At 35.2% G+C, this 27236-nt stretch overlaps 1 protein-coding gene across 2 annotated transcripts in view; it reads left to right on the forward strand.

The window, feature by feature from the left end:
• The window catches only part of NAT1 (N-acetyltransferase 1), a 297904-nt gene that overhangs the window by 50330 nt on the left and 220338 nt on the right, over positions 1–27236 (forward strand). For both annotated transcript variants that reach the window (XM_090404548.1, XM_090404546.1), the window contains 2 exons: positions 1818–2080; positions 13200–13310. In XM_090404548.1, the coding sequence (XP_090260674.1) occupies positions 1818–2080; positions 13200–13310 (374 nt within the window). The remainder of the gene's footprint in view (positions 1–1817; positions 2081–13199; positions 13311–27236) is intronic.

A 27236-nucleotide genomic window follows, 5' to 3' on the forward strand; every position in this document is an offset into this window, starting at 1 on the left:
CTACCAATGTTGATGCCAGTATATCGATATTTCTATATTAGCGGGCTTATCAGCGTATGAGACATGAAAAAAAAAAGTCATTTTATCTGTGACACATGACCATTTATTATTGTATACTCAAGTATACATAATCATTTTTACAACACTTATAGTTTGTCTTGAATGACTTCTGTGAGGGGAGCCGAGGGAGTTATTCAAAATCAACATGGAAATGCTGAATAAAATCATATTATTGGTCTACACTCACACTTTTTCACAAAAGTCATGCCAGACTTAAGAAAATAGCAGAGAGTAAAGAATAGAGATGATAAAGGTGATGTGAAAACTGAAGATATTCTGGATATTTGAATTAACTACATTGAAGGACTATTAAATGAGTAGTGATTGACCAGTGACAGAAAAGATTCAGAAGGAATGCAGTTTAGGAGTACTTGCAATAGCAAACACTACAGCAGTGATTGATAACGTCAGTGTAATGTCTCATTATCAAAACACAGTCAGAAAAGAAAGTTGGCATCCTAACAACAAAACAAGTATTTTTAGCTAGGATGTCAAGACAAAGATCCAGCAGGGTTCCAACATCTAACTCAGCTGATGCAGTTAGCATACCTTAGGACACTGAAATGTGAATATGATAACCTTATAAACTAACAAATAACAGATTAATTTGCTATTGTGTGTACCCTCTGAAAATAAACAGATTTAAAAATAAGTGAATTTCAGAGGGGATAAATTTGCTATTTATCTCTCTTGAAATGTGTTAATTGTAGAGGGGATAAAGAAATTATGGAAAAGGTACAAAGAAGAGTTACAAAGATTACATTGAGATTGTGGATTATTATGGACAGATTGAGAGTATGTGGGCAGCAGACCCTGCTAGAGCAGGAGAAAGAGAGTTCATATGATTAGAGATATATAAACTTCTGAATGGGTATTATAGGATATTGTCTGATAAGATTGTTCATCGTATGGAAGATAGAGAGAGAAAATGGGGATATCCATGAAGTTAAGTTTGTGCTTGGTTAAAAAAGGGATTGGAACTAGATTTTCACTCATTTCTCTTAGTGAGTGGAAGAGTTTTTCCAGTTAAAGTGATGAATGCATCTAGAGTGTAGTTTATTTCATTTCCTCTCATCACCAGTACATAAATACTCCAGGGTTCTGCACTTTAACCCACTCTTTTCCTCCTCTTTATAAATGACCTGCCCTCACAGACTTGAAATCCTATCCATATCTTTGCGGATTACACTCACTTTCCCCTTTTTATTTGATAAACCTTGTTAGAACTCTCAGGATCCATCATGACTATTGTCCTAAACTCCTCTTTCCTAACTGTGTTTTGGTGAAGGACAACCCTATAGACTATGTAAACACACACAATTTTCTTTTTAAATTATACCTTAAGCTTTATCCTTGTTAACTTGCATGTTGATTTTGAAGTCACTACACTATCATGAGCATGGATCAGAAATTTTAACATCCAGAACACACAATTTTAAATATAATAAACACTTACTCTCTTGTGACTGTTAGCATTAATATGTTGGATAGAAAGGGGAAAAGATATTAACATAACTGGTGCATTTGACAGAAAATTGCATAATGTTTTACATGAACACTCTAAGAGATTACGTTCCTGTTATTCAACATTATCTTCAATCAGGAAGTGGATAATTTATGTGGAAGGTGAATCAGAAAGGTTTATGCTCTTCATAAATCTACTGAACATTTTTTATTTTTGATTTGTAATCTCATACTTTTCAAGTATTAGGAAAAAAAATACTGTGGTTATATGATGTTTACACATTTGTACATAGCTTTTGACAAGAAAGATGACGCCCTTACCCCTGAAGAGGAGGAGCAGCGTAGCTTGGCAAAGCACAAAATGCTGGGTAACATCAAATTCATTGGAGAACTGGGAAAACAGGGATTGCTACATGAAGTTATCCTGCACCAGTGTGTACAGCAGCTTTTGGCCAAGAAGAAAAGGCAGAATCTTAAGGACGTGGCCGAAGACTTGGAATGTCTCTGTCAGATAATGAAGACAGTTGGCCATCGTCTTGACACTGACAGGGCGAAGGTAAGTTTCAAAAATAATTATTGTAACTATTTATTGATGTTTACTTAAAAATGTATAAAGCTTATGTATGTCAGTATAATTTATGAAAGTATTTAGGAGAATAGAATTGTTAGTCTTGTTGTTTTGTCCACCAAAATACCATCGTGAATTCTGTACCCTTTTTTGTCTGTGGGTTTATTATAATCATTAAGAATGATTCATATGAACTAAGTCATCATATCCATTTGCTCTGGAAAAGAAAAGAAAAAAAAAAATTTTCATTTCAGAAAATCTGAACTGGTAAGTAAATATCAAAGATTGCTATAAGAATGATGCATTTACACCAGTGAGAGAAGCTTCATCTTTGTCACTTGGAAGCTTAGCTCAAATTTTGCTTAGTTGTAGATCATCTACCACTACTATTTCAGCACAGAATTTTAGCTATTGACACCAACTATGAGTATAAAAATAAAATAAATAATTTAAAAAAAAAAGTAAATGCCCAAAGTGTGAATTTTTGTTGGCATTGTGCTTTAAATAAAACTGCAGTCGGCTTTGGTAATCTCTCTGTGACCTATGGGGAGGAGGTAATGCCTGAATGGCAGAACTGTTGTGATGACAATCAAGAGCCAGTTTTGTACAGTACAGTACAGATGATTTCAGTTAACTGTTCCACCGGTTAACCTGAACAGCTGTTTTATTGGGACAAGTCTGGAAGAACAAAAACCAAATGAGAATGACAAGAAATTGCTTCATTTATTTGGGACACAATGCTAGTTAATTGGGCTAGCCACTAACCTTTACCACATGGAGTGTTAGAAAAATGACCTAATCTCACTTGAAAAATTTACTTCTGATGAAACAGCACTATTTTATCATGCTATATTTGGATAGTTCTCTGTGTCATAAACATACTGCAATTTTTGGATCAGCAAAGCATTCAAGAGTGTTATGCTTTTCAAGTATGTCAGGAACTAGCAAACAAAAGCTGTTAGTTGGAAAAAAGGGCCAGTCTTCAATGCTTTAAAGGGATTAAACTCAAATGGAGAGTTTACCAGTTCAGTACCCATCATTTATCTCTAAGTGTAATTTTTGCTACACAATCAATGAAAAACTTGTCCAAACCTGTATTTCTTCTTATCGACATACACAATTTAAGCTCTTCATGTGCAACTTTGTTTAATTGGGACATCCATTTAATTGGACCAAATTACCATTCACGATTTAGTCCAGTTACTGTGCGACCACAGATGCAAGACTCCTCAACATTTCTGTGAATGTCAGAAGGCAAATCCTTTCTGATATTAGGGTAATCAACGCATTTCGTGGGATGAGTGTTTATTATTATATGTTGGAAAATTAGCTTTTCTTTTATGAAAATTCTAGTTTTTAAAGTGGTAACTATTTTGCTTGTACAACAATTGGAAAATTTTACGTATAAAGCATGTGATTTTGCATGTTGGTGACGAATTCATACATTACCTTATTCCTTTCTCCCCTTCAACATGAATAGGCTCTTCTTGGCAATCTGCCAGCAATGGCTCTTGCTTCTGTGTTTGGACAGTAACCGGAATCCACTGTAATGAATTCAGTCCAGGCATGGTTGGCCAAGTAATAAACATATCTGCTCTATGAGGCTGTGGGTTTAAATCCCTGCCATTGATCAGGATGTTTGTGACTGTCTCTAGGCAGAAAAGATAAATTTCATCACCTGGGGTGAAACCACTGGAAAAAAAAATTGCAGATGTTCTATGTTTGGTATGTAGAGCAGGATTTCTGGACCATGTTAAAAAAAAAAAAAAAGCAACAGTGATGAAAAATTGACCAACAAGTTGAGGATTACCCAGATGAAAATGGAAAGATCATTATTCAGTATTATCATTCTGGATAAAAAGCACAATACTTAGGCCAGAGTTCAGACTAGAGTGAAAGACATTATAACAGTCACTGAAAGATCCAAATGGATGGGCAGGTTATATTGCAAGAAGGAATGCTCCAAAATGGACAAAGTTGATATCAGAATGGTACCCCCGAGATGGAAAGAGTTACAGGAAGACCAGAGACAGTGGGAGGATGAGATTAAAGAGATGGCTGGAACTCAGTGGCATAGAAAAGCCCAGGGTAGTATTGAATGGAGGACTTTTAAAGGAGGCCTTGGTCCAGCAGTGGACAAAAAATGGCTGATGAGGATTACTGGAATTTGCCTCTTCTTTAAGAAACTATCTAGACCTCAACAAATTTGAATACATGAAACCGCCTCAAATCTGGAAAACATTCATTCTCGGAGTTCATTCATTCGTTGAGTGTTCCTCACCCAATGGTGAGGAACATTCAGTGTAGTGCCTGTGTGCACATATCTATCTCTACATTGTTACTTGATGCCAATTTTTGGCAAAATAATGCAAGTATTAATTAAATTATTTTTAATTAGTATGTTATCTATATGTAATAGCCTTCTTAAAAATGCCAGGAAATTCCTGGCATTTTTAAGAAGACTATTACACATAGATAAAGGCATATTTAAAATTCCGGGTGAAATTCCTGTATATTTCACCACTTAATGAATACTAGTAAATATATGCTTATTCATATAAGTTTCATTTCAAAATGTATTGATAAGAAGCACAAAAAAGCTTACAAATGCAAAATCTTGCTGTCATTTAAAATAGCCACGTTTTTTACACTTTAAATTCCTGTTTCATTGCTAGTGTACACAGGTGTGGGCGATCCACAGGAAAGAAATATGCTTGGGGGTGCAGGGTGGCTGCGCTGATAGCACAGATCACATGCATCAGAACTATCAATGCCAGTGATTCCTTATTCAAGTAATTCATTAATTTCATCTTGTTAGTCTGTGATGTGCAGGAATCGGTACATGGTGCTATTATTTGATCTATTCTACATTAAAAATGGCTGATAAAAAAAACAATAACGAACAATCAGCAGAAGCGATGTTTTATGTTTTTAATTCTTACTTTGTTTATTACTAATCATTTTATGTTTCATGCACTTGTACTGTACATGTACAATAACAATATATCTATCTGTATAAAAATATAAGATATTGTGCCATGTGAAATGTATATGTAAGATGCTAAAAATGTAATATTTGCATTTGATTTTTGCAATATTCGCTGTGTATGCATTGAATTTGCATTGAATATAAATACAATAAATGTTATAATATATGTCTGTATTACAATTCTTTTTTTTTTTTTTTTTCAATGGGGGCCGTGAAATATTTTAATTTTTTCAAAGGGGCCTTTACATCCATAAGTTTGGGAAGCACTATTTTAAATGTCAGAAATACTCTATCATGGCCGATATGGTAGTGAAAAGCATGATAATAAATCTTGCTTTTCAAAGAAAACTAAATGTGGCGGCTGTCAAGGAGATCATCTAGCCTACTCCCATGCATGCCAGAGGTGGAAGGATGAAAAAGAAATACCTAAGATAACAGAACAAAATATGTTATATTAGGATGCAAAGAGGAAGATAGTCACCACCACCTATCCTGTAAATCTTAAGCTTAAAAAGTGACATTTCAGAAAATACCAGCACAACTCACATCTGTATGTCTATTCCCCCATCTGATACTTTCCCATACCTGAACTTTGATTTTGAGTGCTTCTCTGGAATGCATCAGTTGTACCACCTATGGTCTCACTCCTGAAACAACTCCAAAAATAATTAAATTCAATTAGAACTAACCTGTTAATAAAATTATGGCAAGGATCTCAGCCAAAGATAAACCATACCAGATGCTACCATATTAAAAATGGATATTTCTGTAATCACTGAAATTAAGCTAAACTCGCACCAAATGTTCCTGACACATCATCTGATGTATTAAATGTTGTTACAGAAGAAGAGATGGATGCTGGCTCTCCATACCTCCTAAATCAGTAGATAAATGATAAATATAATCCAGATAAAGGTAAGCCCCCAACATCTCGTAAATCAAAAAAAAGCTTACAAAGTTTGTTCCATTTATTTACCACTAGATGGTGAGTTAAATGAGATTGAACTTGATAATCGTATATTGTAACTGCCACAGCCCATACTGCTCATGAGTGATTTTAATGGACACAGTCCTTTTTTGGGGTAGTGCTAACACAAATCATAGTGGTCATATCATTGAGTAAATGCTCAACAATCATGATCTCTTCCTTTTTAATAATAGTTGATACATTTTTCCATATGCTTAGCTACTCATTTTCTGCAATAGATATCGCAGTCTGCTTTCCCTGCCATCATTCTGCTGCTCATTTGGGATGTTGCATAGAACATCTATGAAAGCAATCACTTTCCTATTATTTGCACTGTCTTCACAGGAACCATTTTCTACACAGATGCTTGTGTGGAAAATGGACCAGGCTGACTGGAATACTTTTCCCCTCTTGCAAAATTTAATACTGAAGTAGTGAACTATATTACAGACTATATTGTCCAGGCAGCAACTGCAATTCCAAAAACAAAATCTCCACTCTATCCAAAACTGTGGTGGAATCCAGAGTGTCAAGCAGCTAAAAAAAAAAAAAAAAAAAAAAGATTGGATACATTTCGTAGATAACCACCGCAATCTAAGTCTTTAAATATGCTTTGGCAAAAGTACGTTATGTAAGATGTCAGATCAAAAACAGTCTTGAATCCAATTTACATCGCCAGTTAAACTACATTGCAAAAGTTGTATGGGATAAAATCTGGAAAATGAAATGTAGATATAGAATGTACCGCTTGTGTACCTAAGAACATGATGGATGTTATTGCTTATCCTGAAGCTATTTCAGATATTTTAGGAGATAATTTTGTTAGAATCTCAGCAACAGCTTCCTATCCTCCAGAATTTTTAATATTGAAAGAGCAACAAGAGAAACAGAGACTAAAAATTTTCTACCAGTGCACTAGAGCTGTACAAACAGCCTTATGTTAAGGAGGAATAACTAAAAAAAAAAAAAAAAACAGCTCTTCTGTTCTGTCATCATGCCAGTACAGTAGATCCCGATGACATCCATTATGAGATGATAAAGCATCTATCATCTTCCACGCAACAGAATACTTACAGCGGAAGAATGTGGTACTTAGTATAAGTCAGTTGTCATTGCCATCCCAAAACATACAAAGGATACAACACAAGCAAATGATTATCAACCTATCACTCTGACAAGCTGTGTTTGTAAGATATTGGTAAAGGTAAATACAAGGCATCTCTGGTATTTTGAAAGCAGTGAACTTCTTTTCAACACACAGCCTGACTTTCATATAGATCATTCATGAAGCATTTAGTCTGTTTAGCAACTGTATAAGAGATGATTTCCTAAAACAAGAACATCTGGTTTCTGTCTTCTTTGGCATGGAAAAAAAGCTTATGGCACAAACTGGAGATATGGCTTATTAAAAGACCTCTTTAATCTTGGTTTTATGGGTATACCTTCCTGTTTTTATTTCAAAATTTTCTGTCTAGCCATGTCTTCCAAATCCTGGTGGGAAGCACATTAATTTGGTCATACCATCAAGGTGTTCCTCAAGTCTCTATCTTAAGTGTGAAACTGTTTTTGTATTCTGTCACTGAGCAGCTTGTTCTCACAGTAAGCAATGCTTTTTATATCAGCAACTTCACAATTTGCTGTCACTCCTTCAATATGAGCATACTTCAACAAGCAATTAATAGTGTCTCTTCATAGGCTCCTAATAATGGGTTCAGATTGTCAGCAGAAAAAAACTTTGTGTACACTTCTGCTGAAAACATATCCTTCACTCAGATCCTGATTTAAGAATGGGACAGAGTACCATTCCAGTAGATCCAGAGGCCAGTTTCTTGGGAACTCATCTTTAACAAAGCCTAGACATTTGTCAGCTTAGGGGAAAATGCAGAAAAATCATTGAATCTCCTTTGCACTACCCTCTATAGAATGGGGTGCTGATCAATGTTCCTTGCTCTATCTTTATCGTGCACGTACAGTCAAAGCTTGATTATGGGTTCCAAGGTTTTAAGTCCAATTTACAGTTGTGCAAGGGAGAGTATGCTCCAATGATTGGACCATATCCATCATCAGGGTATACGAATAGCTACTGGTGCTTTTCACACATTGGATTCAAAGTCTTTATATTGAAACTGATGAACTTGCTCTATTGCTTAGATGAAAATAGTTGTCTTTTAAATACATCCTAAAAATATTCTCTTCCAGATCATCCTGACTGATCTTTTCTCAGCTTTGTGAAGTTTAATATCACACATGTCAGACTTCCACAGATCTCTTTGATATGTGTTAGTGATTATGGAAGCTATCAGCATGAATATTAACAATATTACAATCTGTATCAAACATAGCATTCCTCCACGGCAGGTTTGCACTCCATCCCATAACCTCTCACTTTGTGAACTGCAGATGTCTCATGCTCCACCTGTCTACCTGCAATTGTTTAATGTACACAAAGCAGCCCACTGTGATTTCTTGCCCATTGATTCTGATGGTTTAATATATCTCAGATCAATCTGAACAATCCCAATTAATTGCAGTAATTACATGGCAGAGTTGCATCCCATTCTGTTGCACATTGAAATGAAAGGAAACGAGATTGCAACTGCTAGATCAGCTCATACTTTTTCCATGTACTGTTTGACAGTCCCAAAGACTGCATAGGATAATTAGCTGCAAATTGCATTAAATTAAGCATTAGCAGTCTAGCCAACAGAGAAACAAAAGAGAGGAAGTTGTTCTTGCTAGGCTCAACATAGGTCAGTCATCTTACCCATTTTTATTTACTGAAGGCTAATTGATCCGCCTATGTGTGAAAAATGCAACATGTTAATAGACAAGCTTAGTTGTTGAACATTATAACTTATTTTAACAGTATTAAAAACACTAAAACTCATTTATAAGAAATGTTTATCAACTGGCTTATATTTTGCTGGATTTCAAACCAACATATCTTCAGAGCACAAAACAGCATGTTATAGTTTACACACAACGATGAGTAACTCATCGTTGTGTGACACAATTCCAATTATAATAGACAAAAGATCTAAAGTCCTAATTTAGCCTTTACAACTGGAATTGTTTCACTTATTGTCGCGTGTAAACTGCATGCTGTTTTGTGCTCTGAACAGTTGGTTTCAAATCCAGCAAAATATAAGCCAGTTAATAAACACTTTTTTTATAAATTAATTCATTTGGTGTTGTTAATACTATTAAAAAAAGTTATGAATGCAACATGCACCTCACCATTTGTCATGTTCTGGTAGAATACCAACATTTCATGTGTGAGAGGATTAAAATTTTTACTTATCTGGCTAAGCACATTATGCTCAAGCAGATGCTATCAGACTCAGAAAAATTGCATGATGTGTTTAATGTTTTACAAAGAATTTATTTAAGCAGATTTGAGTATGAATTCTATTTTTGTGTAGATACTGAATTAATTTTTTTTTTAATTTGGTTTTTGTAGAGGACAGTATTTTTGATTTATCACTTTATATTACTATTTGTTATTACTTTCTGTACTGCTGTAACCTTTTCTTTAGTGCAGTATGACATTTGCTGTCCTTGCACTAATAAACTATCACTCAATCAATTACTATATTTATTAATTGTAACTTATTTAATGATTGTTATCTCAAGTCATATGTTACAGTTCCCTAAACAACAATCTCTCTCTCGAGATTTGTTCCTTAAACATAGGACTATCTAAATCCAAAGCCAAAGCCAAAATGATTAATATCAGGAAACCCATGTGCCCGAGTCAGCTCTCAATAGATTAAAGATTCCAGGCCTAATTCTTGTGTCTTATAACTGCCATCCCAAGCATTGCCTGGCAACCTACATCCAGCCTGGTCTCAAGGACATATCCTAATGCACGTCTGAAGCAGAATACTCCATAGGTATTAAAATTCAAGATTCCACTATCTACAAACCACCATCGCTATTCTGGCCTGACCAGATGGACTGGCCGCCACATCACCCTGTTATCCATGTTGGTGACTTCAACTCTCATCACACCATGTAGGGCTATTCCTCTAACAACCAGGATGGTGATAACCTAGTTAACTGGATGGAAATATATAACCTGTATTTGATCTATCACCCCAAGCAAGAAGTCACTCTTCACTCAGCCAGATTGAACAGAACCTACACCCCTGATCTGTGCATAGTCTCTAAAGACTCTGAAGACTATCCTCTACCAACAACCAGAACCATTCTCAACAGATTCCCGAACAGCCAGCATTGTCCTACATTAATAGAGACAGGTACATCAATCCCAATCATCAGTGGAACACTAATCGCTAGATGGAACCTTTGCAGATCCAACTGGAATATATTTGATACAGCAATACCACCCACTCCTAATTACTATTCCAGATTTGTCAAACTAATCAAATCTGCAGCCAAAGCCTCTTTTCCCAGAGGCTACAGAAAACAATGCATCCCATGCTGAAGTAGGGATACCGAGGAATTCTTAGCCAAATATGAAAAAACTGGAGACCCAACTGTTGCCAAGGAGCTCATAGCTACGCTTGACAAAAACAGAAACGAAAGATGGATCTCAACCATTCATGAACTTGACTTCACCAAATCTAGCTGGAAAAGCTGGTCACTTCTGAGAAGATTGGGGGGGGGGAGAACTGATGCAAACCACCAGAAATAACTCCTGACCAAATGGCTAACCATTTACTGAAAACCTCCAAGATAAGTTCCAGCTCTACCAGGAAGATAACTGTGCAATCTTCCATCAGAAAAAAATCTGAAGATGGCCTCCAAGCTTCCTGAACTTGTACAGCCAGTTTCTCTTGCAGAGGTGCAGGAAGCCTTAAAACTCACCAAGAATGGCAAGGCTGCAGGAGTGGATGGTATCCTCCCTGAGTTTCTAAAACATCTCTGCCAATGAGGTCAAACATGGCTGGCCGCCCCTTTTCTCAAATATTATAACAACTGAAAAACTACCAAAACTGTGGCGGGAAGCCAAAATAATTGCTGTGCCCAAACCAGGGAAAGATCCAAATAATGTCAAAAATCTACATCCTATCTCCTTGCTTTGCTCCACCTTTAAACTCTTTGAATGAATTCTCCTTAAAAGAATTTCATAACTCAGCATAAGAGCACTCGTGATTGAACAAGTTGCTGTGACCAGGTCCTGGCCCTGACAACACAGATTGAAGCAGGCTTCCAGAAGAAACTTAAACCAGAGTCACTTTCATTGACTTAACATCAGCTTATGACACAGTCTGGATTAGGGGCCTCCTCCTAAAGCTAAGCAATATCATAAGGTGCAAAACAACTTTCCAGCTTTTTGAATCCATTCTCTCTCCAACAGAAAGATCTGAGTCCATATTGGTGGAAAAAGAACAGGCCCAGATTCCTCCACAACGGTCTTCCACAGGGCTCTGTGTTATCCCCTTTACTATTTAACATCTACATGTCTGACTTACAACATACTAGCTCAAGCAAATATGTATACGCCGATGATCTTACTATCCTACACCAGTCTACCTCCTTTGCCAACCTGGAAACAACCTTGAACACAGACCTGAACATCTTGAGGGTGTACTTCAAGCAGTGGTACCTAAAGCCAGACCCAACAAACACTGTGGCCACAGCATTCCACCTGAACAATGCAGAGGCAAATCAACACCTCAACCTCTCTTTCTGTGACAAAATGGTAGAACATGAGCCTCACCTGAAATACCTTGGAGTGAGCCTGGACAGAAGCCTAACCTATAAAAGGCACATCACCAACCTGTCCAACAAAGTTGAAATGAGAAATAATATGATCTCACGGCTTGCTGGGGTTGTGATGTTGATGTCTTAAGGTCGTCTGCACTAGCCCTCACATTCTCTGCAGCAGAATACTGTGCCCCTGTCTGAGAAAGAAGTGCATACATTGACATTATAGACACCCAGCTAAACTCTACAATGTGCACAATTAGTGAGACACCGAGAAGCATCCCTCTCCCCTGGCTACCTGTCCTATCTAACATTGCCCCTGCACCAGACTCATAAATCCACCTGGTATTCACCTAAAATCACAAAACCCTCTCTGGTCCATTGATGAACTCTCTTCAGTTGCCTTACCATCAACACCTGACATGTGGAGAGACCAATGGTCCAACAAATGGTTTCCTGGTTGAAGATCCCTGTGCTCTGCATCTTGGTTTTGTAGATTTGATCATCTATCAACAGGATCAGAACTAACCAGGGCAGCTACTTACTACATAAATGAAGACTACCAGACCACCCTTATTGTGACTGTTCCTCTTTGACCCAGACAATCACTCATATTGTGAATGACTGCCCAAGTTGCCAATTTCATGGTGGTGGCCTCCAGGACATCCATGCGGTGACAGATGAGGCCCTGGATTGGCTTTCTGGTCTGGACATTGACCTGTAACTGCTTTTGCCATAAGAATAAATCTCAAGTCATGTGAAATTGTATTCGAATGCACATGCAAGTATAATCAGCTATTGTCGTATGTTATCACAGTGCACAACAGGCACTTAAGGAAATAAAAAAAAAAAAACATTAATTTAGTTATGTGAACTGTGATTGTTCATTAGATAATTCATCTGTCTAGTTTAGTGTTAGTTTGGTTTAATGATGCTAGGAATACTATGCCTGTACCACCCAAAATTTGTGGATTGCATTTTGGATTTGAGAATGCAGTCCTAATACTATATGAAACCAGCATAAAGTCAAGTTATTTCCTGCACTGCCAGTTTCTCTGTTTTCTTCTTGAACGAAATAGCTGGAAATCATCCCAGTTAGCATGGTGATGAAAAATGGATCTAAAATTAAAGCCTTACAAGTTCCAAAAAATATCGGGAATTTTTCAAGTAAGGAAAAGTATTTTTCATAGTTACTTTGTTCTTATACAGACATCAAGATCTTGAGAAAATATATCACCATACCAAATATCTCATATATTAATAGAATTAGTTACTTTGGAAAACATTTATATAATTCAATGTTATTTAAAAAAAAAAAATTTTTTTTTATCTTAACTATATCATTCTTGCTTGGATTCAATGAACAGGTTTCATATATAATTATCCTAGAAATATGGTTGGAATTTGTACCTGTTAAAAGTCCTAATAAATAATGCTGATAATACTGCAGTTCATTTGTTATTTTTTCTGTTTCTTAGGCACTGATGGACCAGTATTTTGATCGTATGCAGACATTTGCAAACAACAATGACCTACCGTCACGCATCCGCTTCATGTTGCAAGATGTTTTGGAGCTGCGGCAAAATAGGGTAAGAATAAAAATAAATTTTCTTTCAAACTACAAATCCACTTATATATTTTGTTTGATTTGCCTTTTTTTTTCACATACTTTTTTATGTACCCTATGCGATCTAGTAATTCAGTCATGATTCTCTTGATAAGGGACCGCTGTCATACATTCAAATTCCATATTGAAAAGTGGAATTTTTAAGCTTTATTAATCATTTGAATTCATCTGGTCATAGCTAGATTTACACCTTACCTCCATTCTTAAATGATGGGATGAACACATTTACAAACACGTTATGCAAGGAGTCACCAAAGTATGGAGAAAAGAGTAGCTAAAAAATTAGGTTGAAACTTTATAAATAAATTCAATGTAGCATTATTAACTGAAATGGACCTTGTGTTTTTTGTGTGTGAAATTGTGATAACATGTTTTAGATGTTAATACTGTTGTTTTTATGGCAAACTCTAGCCATTACAATTAAAGTGAAGTCACACCCTGTAATGTTATTCATTACAGGGTGCTAGTCCCCCTTACCAATAAAATGCTGTTACATAATATTGTTTATTTTTTTAGTATATATTAAAGTATTTCTTTGGTTTGCTGTGCCTGTATTGTACTGAAGGTCAACCCAATATATCCCATGGTCTTCAATTGCCAAAGAACCCGTGTGACATAGATATTTGCAGAAGTCTTGTGTGATTGATTATTTATGTTGCTTTGTGTAAGACTGCTGCCTTTTTAATAAAGACCTGAAGTTGAATAAAAGAAAGGCCACACTCTGTGTCTCTTTTGAGTTTTTAGATTCATGTAAACTTTATCCTACTCAAAGTTCTATACCAATGAACTATATTATTTATTATTTTGGCTTTCGGCTCCTTAAACTGAAGTTCCAACTTTTGGTCAAGCAAATTGGGGATTGAGGAGTATTTAAATCATATGCTCAAATGCTGTTTTTGTTTAAACATTTACCTTGTGTTCTGATGTTAAAATCTTAAAACAGTAAAGAAAACTTAATGGTAAAACACTGCTAAAAATAATATTGATCAGAATTATATAGAATTTCGCTACAGCCCACCTGCTGCCCTGCTTCATATGAAACACTTATTGATCTATCAAAGCTGTATAAGCTATATGTATAAGATAATATCACTTTCAAATATCAGTGGTGATATCTACAGAATTAATGTGCCTATAAAAGTAACAATGACACACACACACACTTTTCCCTCGTCCCCTCTTACCACATATGTAGTTAGTTCCACAAAGAGAAAAATCAGTATGAAAACCAAAGGTGTCAATTATTTTCTTAAAATTCATCTTTATACAGGGTATGAACATTTTTAAAATTACTGTATTATTTTTCTTACTAAAATATATGGAATGCCCTGATTTTATTTACTCTATAAAATGAGAGCAATGTTTCAGTCCACCAGAAACTGTGGACTGAAACATTGCTGAATTATTGACTCTTTACCCAACAAAGGTTTCAAATTCAGGTACTAGAGACTTAAGTGTTTTATGTTGCCTGCAGGATATAGTTCAACCATTTTATCATTCATTTCTAATAAATTAAATGCCAAGTATTTCATTTATAATATGGATGCACAGTATTATACCAGTTTTCATATGCCATTTAGTTTATAAGCAAGATAATAAACAGGAATAGCACTAAAAGTCATTTTACTAGTGAAGTTAACTTGCTTATATATTCCATGTAGAAGGTGTACTACTAACATAGTAGCTTTAATTGAATAGCAAAAATCTGTATAAAAGAAAACACATTCAGAGAAAAAACAAAGACCAGACAAAACATTACATAAGGTAATTGGAAAGAAGAATTATTATAGGAAAGAAATTATTACATAACTAATGACATTGTCAAAGTTAATATCATATTTACAAATGTTAATAATTTCTGTTATATAGTATTGTAGACCATATAACATTGGTGATTGTATTCATAACTAAACTTCTATCGGCACACAGAAATTTAAGGTAATCAGCTTCATTAAAATAAGTAAGGAAGTGATTATACTAGTGCTGTTCTCTCTTCTGTGGCATATAAGGCCAAGATTCCTTTTCCCCAGTTAGTTGAACCAGTTCTGCCTATCTCCATACCTACACTCTATCTACACCTTATTCCATCCAGACTGCTCATTTTATGCCATGTTAGTTATGGCCTTCCGCTTTTCATTCAGAGATAAAATCAAGACACACTTGGAATTTCTCTTCTTTCCATTCTCATATGGCCAGTTTCATTTGTTTATTTCACTGGCAATACTTTCTTTTTGCCTCTTTTGTTTATTATAACTTATCTATTATGTATTCTGGTGAACGTATTTTTGATATTTTATATTCACTGTTTGTCCACTCTTTTGCATTATTATCCATTTCCATGACACTTTTTTTTTTTTGCAATGTACTCTCGATTATCCATGCTTATGGACAGGGCTTGAAAATTGCACTCATCTGTTTCTCTGTGCCAAGTGAAATTTTTAATTGATGATGGAAAAAAAAATTAATAAAATCTGAAGTTTTGCTTTTGAGAAGAGACATTCACATAGCCTTTAAAGGAATGCGGAGAATCGACCAGGGCTTCTGACCTAGTCGGTTCTGGATACTGAACGAACAAGGATAGGCTGACAATTTGGGATTTAGCTGACCAAATTGTATTCTTATTGGCTTTAACCAAAATACAAAATGATGGTACAACATAACAAAATTTTATGCCTGCTGAGGCTTCGCCCAGTTAAACAAGGCCCCCGTTGTTTTCGCCAGAGACCAGGGTGAACAGCAAAAAGTCAGCTACTGGAACAATTCTGAAAACACACCCCAACTCAACATCACCAGAGTTAAAGATCGGTACTATCAACGTAAGAAAGCCTGAATGGCAAAGAAATGGAGCTAGCTGAGGAATTAGATAAGTAACAAATCGACATAATAGGGGTGACTGAAACAAAAACGACAAAACCTGGTAAGATCTTTTTGAGCAACAAATACAAAATGTTATATTAAGGCAAGGAAAAAAGGGAGTAGCCATAGTATTCAACACTAATTGAGGCTAATCGTCTTGAATGGCAAGCCGTCTGAAGTATAGTGATGTGGGCGAATATCAGAATGGGGAACAGTACAATGAGACTTGATCACAATAGATTAAAATACATGGTATATAAAATTAATGCAATTTTATACATATGTAAAGAAGTTTCACTTTAATCTCAGAGATGGAACAGAACCTACACCCCAGATCTGTGCATAGTCACTAAACACTCTGAAGACCACCATCTTAATGTTTTGATGGATCTCAAAACTGGCTGTTTTGGTGGATCTCAAAATCCACCAAAACAGCCAATACACCACCATAATCTGTGCCCCATAGCACAGTCAGAAGAACGATGCAATGGTACATTGCACCTTTCCATTGGAAAAGGCCTAATTTCTTCTTTTCTTATGATTATTCTAGCCCTTATTCTCTCATCATAAATACATTATTTGTGCCTATGGTCCCACAGAAGGTCTATTAAGGTAGAAATGGAGAAATTTTATGAGGCTTTAGAGAAAGCAACTGACAAAATGAAAAAGGAAAAGTTGGTCCTTGTTGGGGATCTAAATAGCAGAGTAGAAAATGATTGTTAGACATACAAAAATATTTTGGGAAAATTTGGGGAAAAGCGCAAAGCTAATAATAATGGCAAATACCTATTGCATTTCTGCTTAAGATATGGACTGGTTATTACTAACACAATGTTCCAGCATAAAAATGTGCACAAATTCACATGGAGAGAAGAGGCAAGGAATAAGAAGACTCATTGACTATGTTATTGTTGATAGTGATGTTTTCTCCGTGGTGCAGGACACCAGGGCATACAGAGGATTTGAAATTGGAAGTGATCACTATTTAGTCTTGAGCAGGATAAAATTGAATTTCATATTTAAAAGGAGAACATGTAAGAAAGTTTTAAAGCAAATAGAAGTTGAGCAGCTCTCAGATGTGAACTGTAGACTAAAATACACAAAGATTATTGAAGAAAAATGAAAGAGTTTGAGTACAGGAACCAAATGTTGGAGATTCACTGGCAAGCTTTAAAGAAAACCCTGATTGATTCAGCGAGAGAGGCATGTGGTGAGGTTGTCTGCAAGGATAGAAAAATCAGAACTCCAATGTGGACACAGGAAGCTAAAGAGGCAGTGAAGGAAAAGAAGAAAGCATATCAAAAGTTCCTGACAAATAAGTCAGCTTGTGCTCTTAGAGAATACAGAGACAAATGTAAGAAAGCTAAACACTAAATGTAAAAAAAGCTAAACAAAAGTCATGGGAGGACTTTGGCAAGAACATAGAAAATAAATATCAAGAAGGTGGCAAGATATTCTGGAGGTTGTTGAAGAAGCTCAGAAATGGAAGAAAGAGTGCTGTAAAAGGAATGAGAGATGATAAAGGTGACATGAAAACAGGAGAAAAAGATATCCTTGAAGTATGGAGTAATTACTTTGAAAAACTGCTAAATGAAACAAGCAGCGATCCAGTGGTAAAAAAACACTCAACAGGAATACATATCCATACTTGAAGTAGAAAAACCCATCAAAGGCGTGAAATGTGGAAACGCAGCAGGAGTAGATTATATTCGACCAGAAATGCTGAAGTATGGTTGTATTAAAGTCTTACAGTGGCTGCACTACATAGTTCAGAAGCCTGGACAGAGGGACAAATTCCTGATGATTGGAGTAGAGCTCTCATAGTACCCATATATAAAAAGGGAAATAAAACTGAATGTGAGAATTACAGAGGTATTTCCCTGCTGAGTGTTCCTGGTAAGATTTATGCAAGTATACTTGAGAAATGGTTGAGAAGGATTGTGGAAGAAAAGCTTAGTGAAGAACAATCTGGATTCAGGCTAAATTGAGGCTGTCAGGTTGAGATCTTCACTTTACGATAAATAGTTGAGAAATCATAGGAATATAACAAAGATCTGTATTTAAGTTTTGTTGATTTGGAAAAGGCATATGACATGGTGCCAAGAGAGACGCTATTCAATATGCTATGGTGTTGATGGGGCATTATATCAAGCAATACTTAGTCTTTATTTGAGTAGTAAGTCAGCAGTCAGAATTAAAGGAAGTACAGGAAGATGGTTTAATGTTAAATCTGGTGTGAGACAAGGATGTACATTATCCCCTCTGTTATTCATTATCTATATGGATAACATTATGAAGGAAAATAGTATTAAGCATGATATCAAAATTAGAGATGTTAATGTCAGCTCTTTGCTTTATGCAGACGATGTCATACTTCTAAATAAATCCGCTACAAGTTTGCAAGATTCCCTGACTAAATTGAATAACTGTTGTAATAGATATTGTATGAAGGTCAGCAATAAAAAGACAAAGACAATGAAAATAGGCAGGATCATTGAAAATGTCAACTGCATTGTGAACGGAGAACCTGTGGAACTAGTAAAACATAGGCATGATTTTTAGTGAAATAGTTAGTTAAATATGGAAATAGACAACAGAATCAATAAAGCTGATATAGTAGGAATATATAACTGAATAAATTTATATGGAAGAAGAGAGAAATTAGCCAAAACACTAAATTAGCTGTATACAAGACAGTGTTCAAACCAGTTTTAACTTATTAATCTGAGAGCGTGGTCAGAAGTAAAACACTTGACCGAAGACTAGAGACCACAGATATGAGAGTCCTGGGAAAGATTAGAGGTGTCAACAGATGGCATCAATGGCAATATGATATTAAAAACGAGGATATTAGGGAAGAACTTGACTTTGTCAGCATCCAGCAATGCGTTAGCAGAGCTAATCTCAGGTGGTATGGTCACTTAAACAGAGTGCGCAAGTAAAGATTAGCAAAACAAGTGTTCTCTGCCAGGTTGGCTGGAAAACGACCCAGAGGAAGACCAAATATAGTTGGATTGATATGATATAAAATGCCTTAGATGATAGAAATATAAGATCTGATAATGTTGGATCTTGACAAGTAACAGACTGATTTGGAGGAAAATTGTAGGTATGAAGTTAGTAATTATGAAAATTTTTCATGTAGTACTATCATATCCTGTACACCCCTTGAGGCAACATAGCAGGAATTTGATGATGATGAAGTTTTGATTTTTGTCAGTTTCATTTATGCAGTGCCAGTTCTGTTTTATGTCATTAATTTAATAATTTCTTTTATACCTGGTCATTACAGATACCTGTTTAAAAATAATATATTACTGAATTTGTTGTAATGAAATACAAATAATGAGAGGATTAGGATGTATATAATACTTTTCTTGTCGAGTACACTCTACTTGTAATAGCAAAAAAGAAACAGCAGAAAAAGCTGGTATCAAAGAGCTGCCACAAAAGTTATGTTAATAAAAGTTTCACTGAAATGATCAGAAGTTGATTTTTTATATGCAGTAAGCATGTTCACAACCTGCTAAGACCTTAGTAGTCCCAGTTTTTGACTAGGGTGAATGTGTGGCTTTACACAAATATAAATTTTCTTTAGAAAAAGAAGAGAAAACAATATCATGTAGCCCTTTTAGATCTGTTAATTCTTTGTCAGCAAGATATCAGTTTTCACTTCTCAATGTTTTGAAAGAAAACTCACACAAGCTGTTATTTATGACTCAGTCAACATTACTATCTTTCTCCCCATAGCATTATGCCAAAGGACCAGTATTAAACTGTTAGTGTGTTAAAGGTTGGGAGGAACTCATGTTAAAGGTTTAATGGAATGAAAGAGTGAAAGGATTAAAAACGATATTTAATTCTTCCACTATTTCATCTCAGTCACAGGCATTTTAATGATGCAGATATTAGTCTGCTTTGACATCACCTCGCTGTTTGCGAACATTCCTTTAATTGACACCTTATCCCTTTTAAAAGTTTTCCCCTCTTGATATCACAAATCTCTTTTCGTTTGTTATTTATTCTGGATATTTCTCTTGGAAGAACAATTTTAAACAGAGGATATCTCTATAATTACCCTCTCATTCCCCTTTGCCAATTTTTTCATTGACGGTTTTGAAAAACATGCTCTTGACTCGGTCCTCTAAAACCTTCTGTCTTGCTAAGATATGACAATGCTTTGTTCTCTGTTATGATGAAAGAGTAATGCACCTTATGGCCCAGGTGCATTACTCTTTCATCTGTCACCTTGGAATTCGGTTTACAATATAAGAAAGCTAATAAAAATATGCCTTCCTACCAGGGGTGAATGCTGGTCTTGAAATTCACGCTTGCTCTTGTTATCATTCAGGGAGTGAGAGGTGTGATTGAAATCTGATTATCAGAATAATGAATTGCAGGTAACCCACGTATAATGCGGATGTTAGGTTCCATAGAAATGGCGTGTTATATAAATCGCGTTATGCGAGACTCAGATCACATACAAAAAGTAGGGTTATGTTCTGAAATCGTTTATTTATTTTTTTTAAATTATATGAACAACAATGACATATCCAACAAAAATATATTTTAATTTAATTCAGGTAATTCATGTAAGTTAAGAAAACATATAAACTATGACACAAATACTCATCTCATCTCATCTTCTTTATACCCTCTTTTACCTTGCGGTGTCGAGGGTCCTTTGATCATCGGACCTCAATCCGTTTACAGGATAAGGTGGTCAGCCCTATGCCCCGGTATATCCTATGGCCTGTAGTGCTAAGTTCTCAAGGCCAGTTTGCCTGCTTTGTGGGATGAAAAACCCCAGAATAAACTGGGGAAAAAACCCTGATGTCCACGCCCAAGACTGGCTAACAAGAATGGCTGAGGAAGATCCTTCAGCTCCTCACGTCACCGACGGGAATCGAACCTAGGACACTCCTTCCCCAGGCATATGGTTGCGAAGCGCATAGCCACTAGGCTAACCGCGCGGACCTTACACAAATACATAGTATAAAATTATAAAAATTACAAATTCTAATTAAGCTTCATTGCACATAATGCATAAATGTTTTAGGCAAAATAAAAATTAGTGGATATTTTAATCTTTCATAGCACAAGGATGAATAAGGATTTAAGGATCGGTTAATAAACATTACTTTTGTCATGTAATTACCTGATGCATTACTAGAAAACAGTATAGTAATTCTGTCTTTGGAAACTTTGAATCCAGGAGCTGATCTTTCTTTTTTTGAAATATAGGTGCGTTTTGGCATATTTTTCCAATATTTATCTGCATTATAAATGGTTATAAACTTTGAAATTTTTTGTTTAATAGGATTTCCATCCAAAGGGATTTTCTTTTGAGTGCATCTTCTTTCCAAATTATTAGAGATTTCTTCATTTTTCTCTTAGAAAATTGCATACACAAGCAACGAGCTTTGCACTTACCATTGATCCAGCAATAAACAATTTCTCAGATTTTATGTTCATTGTGTTTGATTGTTTGAATTCTTGATTCATTTAAATTCATAGTCCTTACAACAATAAGGTTTATCTGGTTTTTCTCCATTTTTCAACCGATCCATGATTTTAATTTATTTTCTTCGAGATGAATTTTCTTTTCAATATTCATTTTTTCTCTTTCAATGCAATTTGTGGCCATTACTATAAAAATAATTTTTTTATATAAAAAAGCATTACATATTAATTATGTATGTAACTCACCAGAAAATAAAGTGCTCGGCTTGAGATAACACACTTATGATTTTCAGTGCACTTTCCTGTCAGAAAACAAAGACAATTTTTAACAATAAAGACTTTATATGGTATATATTTGAAGTACATGCGTGCTAAAGCATGTACTTCAAATTGGCCTATTTCCCCTAATATAAATTCGCTACTTATAACTACCTGCTTGATACAGGCAGACACAAATTTAACTAAGATAAAATTTGATTTTTAAGCAGTGTGGTGAAACATATATGAAAAGATAAAGTGTTACTACAATTTCTAGACAGTGTTTTTGTCAAACAGCATTGTATAAGTACCGCATTGAACAAGGGTTACTACAGTTTGTAGACCGTGTTGTATAAGTATCGAGTTATACGAGGGTTACCTGTACTGGCCATTTAAAACTATATATTTAGAAATTTATGTACATTTATTCATACAAATATAACATTTATTTTACAAATGATATTCTATATTTTTCAATTTAGCTACTTGAATACAAATTCTACCCTAAGGTTCTTCTTTATGAACTGGTCAATAACATCGTCATAAAAATTTGGTTGTAACTTAATTTTCCCAAGCAACACGCACACTTGTAAAAGGCTGCTGAAGCTCACTGGCTAGAGCTACGTTGACTACATATGGCCTGTGTTTAAGCAACAGAGTGAGATGACGTGAAATGACTATGCACGTGCATGAAATCACAGTGTTGCTGCGAGGACCTGTAAGCTCCTACAGCCGAGCAAGCCAAGGTAGCTTTGACTAGATGAGCAAGCATCAGCCTTCGATACACAACGCAAAGCTCAATTATTGCCACGCTAGCTTAAGGCCCCTTCTGTCTACAAAAATAAAAACCTGAATGGAATGTTTATAAATGCTTATAAATAAAAAAAACAAACAATAGAGCCTATAACCTTTGTTCCAGTTAGACCTCTCTTGCATTTCAATTGCATACTCAAATGCCTATCTACAGGTTACAGTTCCCACAGTTAAAAAAATGCACACAAAAAAAAAAAATGTAAATAAATAAAATAAAATAATAATTCCCAATACTCCTAATCCCTGACCTCTTCAGAATGATTTTAGTAATGCTATCACCATCCCCTATCTCTTAATAGTCAGAATGTTTAAGAAATACAGCATCTGCACTTTGATATATTTCTCCACTAAGACTAACTCCTTCTTCTCTCAGTTCCTAGCAGTGCATAGAGATTTCCCTGTTCCTGTAAGTTGGCCTATTATGGACAGACTGGAAGATCAGTCACCATCTGCATATAGAAAAACATAAAAAAAATACATCAGCAGTCATAACTATGATCAGTCGGGCCTTCCAAACCATGCTTTGGATTTGGCTCATAGAATCAATTGGAAAAAGACCACTGTGTTTTCCATCACACTAAATTTAGAAGAAAAGGACTGTTTTTTAGAATCTGCAGCTGCTCTAAAAAATCAGTCTAATTTGAATAAATGTGTATGTATAAAATTTTCCAAAATATGGAAAAAACTAATACTTCAGGTTCCCAATTTACATCATAGGCCATTAACAAGTGCCCACAGAGGGTGCCACACATAGAACTCCAGTTTTTCATCCATGTGCTTCACTTAGCTTTGTGTGTGTGTTACATCTCATTGTACTCCCTGAAGATGTCTCTGTGACAGAGATGAAATACTGGAAGAAGTAAATATTATTTTTAATCCTTTCTCAGTGCTGTTTCACGTCATTAAGCCTCTAACATGAGTTAATGTTCAAAATTCAGCAACTAGTTGCAGTTTGCAATAAAATTTTTAGTTTTTGGTATTTCCATTGTTTTCTCACTGTCATGTCTACAGACAAAGGTATGATGTTCAAAGCACTATATCAAATAATTTTATTTATGTAAAAATTTCACATGTGTATACTAAAAGCTATAATGTTCTTTATTAAATTCTGATCCAATATTTTGGTAGATATACTATTGAGATATAATTTAGATTTGCCTGATCTGTCACAGATTTATTATGTATTTACAACAAAGTTGAATGCATCTTCATTTTAATACAGGTTTGAAATACCATATTTCATTACATTACACATACATGGTGCAGAATTAATATTAATTTGAAGTATTTTATTTACCATTAAAAATGTCAATTGAAACCAAAATTGAACCATATCTTTCTGTATGCATTATGAATCCTAATTTTATTAAATTCTATCTAGCCAGTGCAGAATTGTTATATAATTTCAGATTTCCTTCTGTGTCTCCCTGGAAATGGTCCTCTTAAAAATGGAATGCATGATAGACTTTTGTAAGAATTCAAATATCTAATTAGAGTACAGTTTGTGCAGTCAGTCTTTGAATAGCTTGCTTACAGACATATCAAGGTGTTTATGCATTTAGCAAAATTCACTTAAGAAAACATAATCTGTTGTGATTATCAGGTTCTCAGAATATAACTTCATTTAATAAAGATGTTAATAAATAGTTTCAAAAAATTGTTGATAAAATTCACCGAGGCAATAATGATTATCACAATACAGTAGCTTCTTTCTTTGAAAAAGGCCTATTTAAAAATAAACAAGTATTACTCATATAAAAACTAGCATTATTTAAGAATCAAAGTATCTCGGTATCCTGGGAAGAAGCCTCCACATAGCCCGAGGGATGCAGAGAACTAATCCAAAGTCTAGTCCTCAACCTCATTACATTCCCTTATGAGCTATCTCAATAGATATCTAATAATAGGTGCAATGAAAAGGTGAGGGGAAGATGAAATAAATGAGGATGTGTTGGCAGTTTGGACCTAGCCAACCAAATTGTGTTCTCTGTTTCATTTAAACCACAGACAAATATATTCTTTCTTTTAAGGTTATGTGGTAGTCAGCATTCATAGTGAAGAATTTATGGAGACATAACACATGTATTAGAATAATTACTTTACTTAATATATTATGCAAGTAACAATCAATATTTCAATCTCTGTATTCAGGTCATCCGGGAAACATACATATGTACAATATACAAGCCACATGCCGCTGCACTATACAAAAGTAAAATGAATCTAAATGTTTGTTAATTATTTATCCTAGCCTGACCTCTGGTGGAGAAAAAAAAAACGAAACTACATTAAACAATTTCTACAGTCCTTTCATATTGAGATTTTCTTCTGTCTGGGGTTGTTCTGGTTGCTATATGGATTGAAGATGGATCCTCCACATTCTTGGAATAATTAATCCATCATTTTTGTTGAGATTTGGATGATATTTCAGCATTTCACAAGCTTTGAATTTTCTTTCAAACCAGGTTTTGGTTCAGTGTAGGGACTTAGTGCCTTCCAGTCAATTCTGTGGCATATTTGGAGTGCATGGTCTGATGGCCTGTTTTGCCATAGTGGAGTTATTTAATGTGGTGTTTATGCTTATCTTTTCTGATTGGGATGGTGCGTCCTGGTTTCTGTATGTAAGGTAGGTTACAGGTACATTGAATTTTGTAAACCCATGGGTTGGCAAGGTATGGAAGAGGATCTTTGGAGAGCTAAGTAATTTTTTTAATTTTGCCAGGGGGTTTGAAGGTTGTCTTGTCTTGATGTTGTATTTAAGTAGTGTTCTATCTATTTTTTCTGAAATGGCCTTAATATAGGGTATGGCATTCTTGTAATCTTTTTTGCTTTTAATGGCAATTTTATGGAGGATCTTGTGAACTGCTTATTTATTTTAGCCATTTTATATAAATGTTAGGTTAATGATTTCAAATTCTTGGTTCAAGCTTGTTCATTGGAGCAAATTGTTATGGCTCTGTGCTTGAGGGTGCTGTGACTCCTAGTTTTTGTGTTAGATGGTGGTATGAATTTTTATGTGTGTATTGGCCTGTATATGTAGAAGATAGTGAAGGAGAGGCGACCTGAGGGAAGACGTGTGACGAGTGTGTCTAGACAAGGAAGAGAGTTGTTGTTTTTGATTTCGATGGTGAATTGGATACGTTTCTGTTTGTTCAAGTGGCTTAGGAATGTATTTAATGTTTTGCAGCTGTGGGACCAAATGGTGAAAATATCATATCTGAGCCAGAATTTAGGTTTTAGGCTGGTCGAATCTAGCTCGTTGCTCGAATCTTCCATGCAAAAGTTAGCTATTTGGGTACCTTCTTTTTGTAGGTAAAAATTATTTTGCCATGAAATACCCAGAGTGGAGTACGTGGACAAAGAGGCGCCGTGATATTGGGTGGAAATATTTTCTAAGAGAAGAATAGTATCATTGATTGGGACATTGCTGAAAAGGGCAGTTATGTCAAAGCTGACTAATAAATATTTGTTCTTTGAGTGTGATGTTTCTAATCTTGTTTATGAAGTGTGTATTTTTTATGTAGGAGGGGAAATGACCTACCAGCTCCTTGAGTGTGGCCGCTAATTTCTCGACTAAGTGATAATCAGGGCTGTCGATTTCTTCAGCTATCAGTTGTAATGGCGTGTTTCTTTTGTGTATTTTTGGAAGGCCGTGAATTCTGGTAGCACAGGTATAATGCGGTACAAGTTTTTTGGTTGTTTCCTCTGGCCATGTGATCACCTATTTCACTAATTCTGTTTTTTTTTTTGTTTTTTTTTTGATGCAGTTTGTAGGGTTGTAAATCACCATTTGGTGCATGTTTTGGTGGGATACCAATGGTTCATTTTTGAACCCATTGTTTGATTGGAAAACAAAAGATTGTTGTCCAATCAAGGACAACAGTAGCATTATCTTTACCTGCTTTTGTAATCACGATGTCTGGGTTATTTTTTAAGGTGAATTTAAGGGCCAATTTTTCTGTTCTAGTTAGGTTGTAACTTAGTTGTTTAAGAGTTTTATATGTATGATGTTTCCATTGAATTGCATATTGAAAAATTGAATTTGAAAAGAACATGTAAGAAAGTTTTAAAGCGAATAAAAGTTGAGCAGCTCTCAGATGTGAACCGTAGACTAAAATACACAAAGATTATTGAAGAAAAAAATGAAAGAGTTTGAGAACAGGAACTAAACCTTGGAGATTCATTGGCAAGTCCTGAAAAAAATATTGATTGATTCAGCGAGAAAGGCATGTAGTGAGGTTGTCTGCAAGGAGAGAAAAATCAGACCTCCATAGTGGATATAGGAAGTTAAAGAGGCAGTGAAGGAACTGAAGAGGTTGGACAGAGACTTGTTTGTGCCTGTGGTCCAACAAGCTTCTAGTATGGAAGAAGTAGAAGAATTTTTTGATTCTTTAACCTTATAGAAAATAAATCACTAACTGAAATTTATGGTAAAATTTGGAGTAGACTAATAATAGTGGTAAAAAGAACTAATAACAGTGGTAAGTACTTGCTGTAT

The sequence above is a fragment of the Typopeltis vanoorti genome, chromosome 15, assembly GCF_054136105.1.
Source record: "Typopeltis vanoorti isolate ZY-2024b chromosome 15, IOZ_Tvanoo_1.0, whole genome shotgun sequence".
In the NCBI taxonomy this organism is placed as follows: domain Eukaryota; kingdom Metazoa; phylum Arthropoda; class Arachnida; order Uropygi; family Thelyphonidae; genus Typopeltis; species Typopeltis vanoorti.